Source organism: Parus major, unplaced genomic scaffold, assembly GCF_001522545.3.
Source record: "Parus major isolate Abel unplaced genomic scaffold, Parus_major1.1 Scaffold473, whole genome shotgun sequence".
Taxonomy (NCBI): domain Eukaryota; kingdom Metazoa; phylum Chordata; class Aves; order Passeriformes; family Paridae; genus Parus; species Parus major.
Window position 1 is genome coordinate 14,833 of NW_015379367.1, and position 3,837 is coordinate 18,669.

General features: G+C 57.0%; 2 protein-coding genes across 2 annotated transcripts in view; both read left to right on the forward strand.

Annotated features, from left to right (window-relative positions):
* Positions 1-1,218, forward strand: part of LOC107199156 (fructose-bisphosphate aldolase A) — a 9,214-nt gene extending 7,996 nt beyond the window's left edge. Inside the window, exons 8-9 of the mRNA XM_033511689.1 lie at positions 44-284; positions 960-1,218. Of these exons, the coding sequence (XP_033367580.1) occupies positions 44-284; positions 960-1,055 (337 nt within the window). The 3' untranslated portion in view covers positions 1,056-1,218. The remainder of the gene's footprint in view (positions 1-43; positions 285-959) is intronic.
* A 1,247-nt stretch (positions 1,219-2,465) lies between these two features.
* Positions 2,466-3,837, forward strand: part of PPP4C (protein phosphatase 4 catalytic subunit) — a 3,726-nt gene continuing 2,354 nt past the window's right edge. The window contains exons 1-3 of the mRNA XM_015616499.3: positions 2,466-2,524; positions 3,556-3,671; positions 3,781-3,832. Coding sequence (XP_015471985.1) covers positions 3,574-3,671; positions 3,781-3,832 — 150 coding nt within the window. The 5' untranslated portion in view covers positions 2,466-2,524; positions 3,556-3,573. The remainder of the gene's footprint in view (positions 2,525-3,555; positions 3,672-3,780; positions 3,833-3,837) is intronic.

The following is a 3,837-nucleotide window of genomic DNA, read 5'->3' on the forward strand; positions in this document are numbered from 1 at the left end:
TGTCCCCGTGTCCCTGTTCCACGCCCGTGTCCCCAGGCTGATGTCACAGCGACGTCCCCAGGTCACTCTGCTGTCCCCACGCAGGGATCACGTTCCTGTCGGGGGGTCAGAGCGAGGAGGAGGCGTCTCTGAACCTCAACGCCATCAACCGCTGCCCGCTGCCGCGGCCCTGGGCGCTCACCTTCTCCTACGGCCGCGCCCTGCAGGCCTCGGCCCTCAAGGCCTGGGGCGGCAAGAAGGACAACACCAAGGCGGCCCAGGAGGAGTACGTGAAGAGAGCACTGGTAGGTGGCCTTGGGGACACCCTGGGGACACCCTGGGGACCTTGGGGACACCCTGGGGACAATGGGGACACCCTGGGGACACCCTGGGGACACCCCAGGAACACCCCGGGACACCCTGGGGACACCCTGGGGACCTTGGGGACACCCCGGGGACAATGGGGACACCCTGGGGACACCCTGGGGACACCCCGGGGACACCCTGGGGACACCCCGGGGCCCTTGGGGACACCCTGGGGACACCCTGGAACACCCCGGGACACCCTGGGGACACCCTGGGACACCCCGGGGACCTTGGGGATACCCTGGGGACACCCTGGGGACAATGGGGACACCCTGGGGACACCCTGGGGACAGTGGGGACACCCTGGGGACAGTGGGGACACCCTGAGGACACCCCGGGGCACCCTGGGGACACCCTGGGAACACCCTGGGGACAATGGGGACACCCTGGGGACACCCTGGGGACACCCCGGGGACAGTGGGGACACCCTGGGGACACCCCGGGGACAGGGGGGTGGGCAGTGGGGCTGGCAGAAGGGTTGGGGTGACACGTGAGGGCATTGGGATCACAGGGACAGGGGGACCCAGGTGGGGCCTGGCAGGTCGCAGGGGACCTTGGGGACACCAGCGTCCCCACTGTCCCCAACATGCCCTGAATGTCCCCAATGTCCCCAGGCCAACTCCCTGGCGTGCCAGGGCAAGTACACCCCGAGTGGCACAGCGGGAGCGGCCGCCAGCGAGTCCCTGTTCGTGTCCAACCACGCCTACTGACCACTGACCACGGCCTGCTGCCCAGTGACCGCCCAGTGACCGCCCAGTGACCGCCCAGTGACTGCCCAGTGACCCCAGTGACCCCAGTGACCCCAGTGCCCCCTGCCCCAGCCCTGCCCCAGCCCTGCCCCAGCCCTGCAGTAAAAGGTCGCGGGTGAACTCACAAGGCTTCGCTGGGAGTTTTTTTGGGGGGACTTTTGGAAGCAAAATTTGGGGGGGTCTGGGGTGGGGTTTGGGATGTTTTAGTCCCAGATTTCCCAGAATCATGGAATCAATCCCAGAAATCCAGAATCAATCCCAGAACCACCAGGGTGGGAAGAGATCTCCGAGACCACGGAGTCCAGCCTGGCCCTGACACCACGGCTGCGCCACGGCGCTGAGAGCTGCATCCCGAATTTCCCTGTGATTGACACATCCTGAATATCCCTGTGATCCCGAATATCCCACAGTGATTGACACGTCCCGAATATCCCACAGTGATTGACACATCCCGAATTTCCCTGTGATTGACACATCCTGAATATCCCTGTGATCCCGAATATCCCACAGTGATTGACACGTCCCAAATATCCCAGAGTGATTGACATGTCCCGAATATCCCACAGTGATTGACACATCCCGAATTTCCCAGTGATCCCGAATATCCCACAGTGATTGACACGTCCTGAATATCCCACAGTGATTGACACATCCTGAATATCCCACAGTGATTGAGACATCCCGAATTTCCCAGTGATCCCGAATATCCCACACTGACTGTCACATCCGAAATATCCCACAGAGATTGATTGTCATTCCCTAACTTTCCCGAGTTTCCCAAATTCCAACCTGAATTCCCCCAGCGTGGCTTTGGCTGTGGCCTCTGCTTCAGTCAGCGCTGCCCGGAGGGGAGGCTGAGCACACTGACCACAGTGACCACAGTGACCAGAGTGACCAGAGTGACCACTGACCCACACAAATCCCACACAAATCCCACACAAATCTCTCTTAGAAATCCTGCAGAAATCCCACGGAAATCTCCCATAGAAATCCCCATCCTGACCCTATCCCCGTCCTGACCGCATTCTGGACGTATCCTCATCCCTTTGCCCACAAATTTTGGGAATTCGGGTCATTCTGAGCCCCTTTTTCCTCTATTTTGGGTGCCGGCGTTGATTTTTGGAACTTTTTTCACGCCCCATTTCCAGCCCCGCCTTTCCCGGGACTTTATTCTCCCAGTTTTGGCCATTCCGGGTATTTCGGACTCCCCTTCCGCAGGGATTTTAGGATTTCGGGTGGTTTTGGGTCCCTTTCCGCTCAATTTTGGGGAGTTTTTTCGCGCTCCACTTCTCAGCGCGCCTCTCCCGAGACGTTTTTGGCGCCTCCCTGGCGCCATTTTGGCTCCACCTTCTCCGGCCACTTCCGGTTCTGCGCTTCCGTGTGGGCGTGGGCGGAAGTGACGCGCGGCGGCGGCGGCGGCGGGTCCGGCGGTGGGTCCGGGCCGCTTCTGGGGCTTTTTGGGGCATTTGGGGGCTTTTTTGGGGTTTTTTGGCGTTCTGAAAGATTCCGTGAGGGATCTGGGGGCTCTCGGAGGGGTTGGGGCAGGTTTGGGGGATCCCGGGGGGTCCTGGGTCGGCTCGGAGTCGTTTGGGGGATCCGCGGTTGGGTTTTGGGGCATTTTGGGGGGTTTAGGGGATTCTGTGAGGGATTTGTGGGGTCTTGGAGGGATCTGGGGGGATTTGAGGGGTCTCTGAAGGGATTTGGGGGAATTCTGAGGGGATTTGGGGCATTTTGGTGAGATCCGCTCGGTTCGGGGTTGGAGTTTTGGGGTCTCTGAGGGAACTTGGGGGGGAATTGGGGGATTTTGGGGTATCCAGGCTCGGATTTGGGGGATTTTGTTGGGATTTTGTGATTTTTGTTGGAATTTTGTGATTTGCGGGGGATTTTGTGATCTGTGAGGGATTTTGTTGGAATTTTGGGGTTTTTGGAGGATTTGGGGTCCCTGATGGATTTTGGGCAGTCCCGTACGGTTATTAATGATATAATTAATTAAGGGATTAATTAATTAACGCATCTATGAGGCTTCAACGCCCTTTTAATGGGAAGTTGGGGCTTAATTACCCCACTGCTCATTAATTACCCCTCCAACTCCTCCAGGAGAAGTTTAAGTAATTAAAGAGGGTCCTAATTGATTAATTAAAGGGTTAATTAAGCGGTTTGGGAGACTTTTAACCCCTTAATGCACCCATTTCTGTGCCTTAGGCTGCACTAATTACCCCCAGGTTCATTAATCACCCTTGGCAAGGGTTAATTACCCCCAGAGTCAGTTTAGTCAATTAACGAGGGTCCTAATTAATTAATTAGAGGGTTAATTATCCCACCCATGAGGGGTTTAACCCTTTCCAAACCCTTTTCCCCACCCCTTTTCATGGAAAACTTGGGGTTAATTACCCCCAGGTTCATTAATTATCCCTCTGGGAGGAGCTGAGCTAATTTATGAAGCTCCCAATTGCTTAATTAGGGGTTAATTAGCTCCGCCATGGGGGAGCTGAGCGACCTGGACCGGCAGATCGAGCAGCTGCGGCGCTGCGAGCTCATCAAGGAGAGCGAGGTCAAGGCCCTGTGCGCCAAGGCCCGGTAATTAATGCTAATTAACACTAATTAACACCCCAGGAGCCCCCAGAGGGGTTGACTGGGGCATTAATTGGGGGTTTTGGGGGATTTTTGTTTTTGTTTTTTATTGCAGGGAGATTTTGGTGGAGGAGAGCAACGTGCAGAGGGTGGATTCGCCTGTCACTGTGAG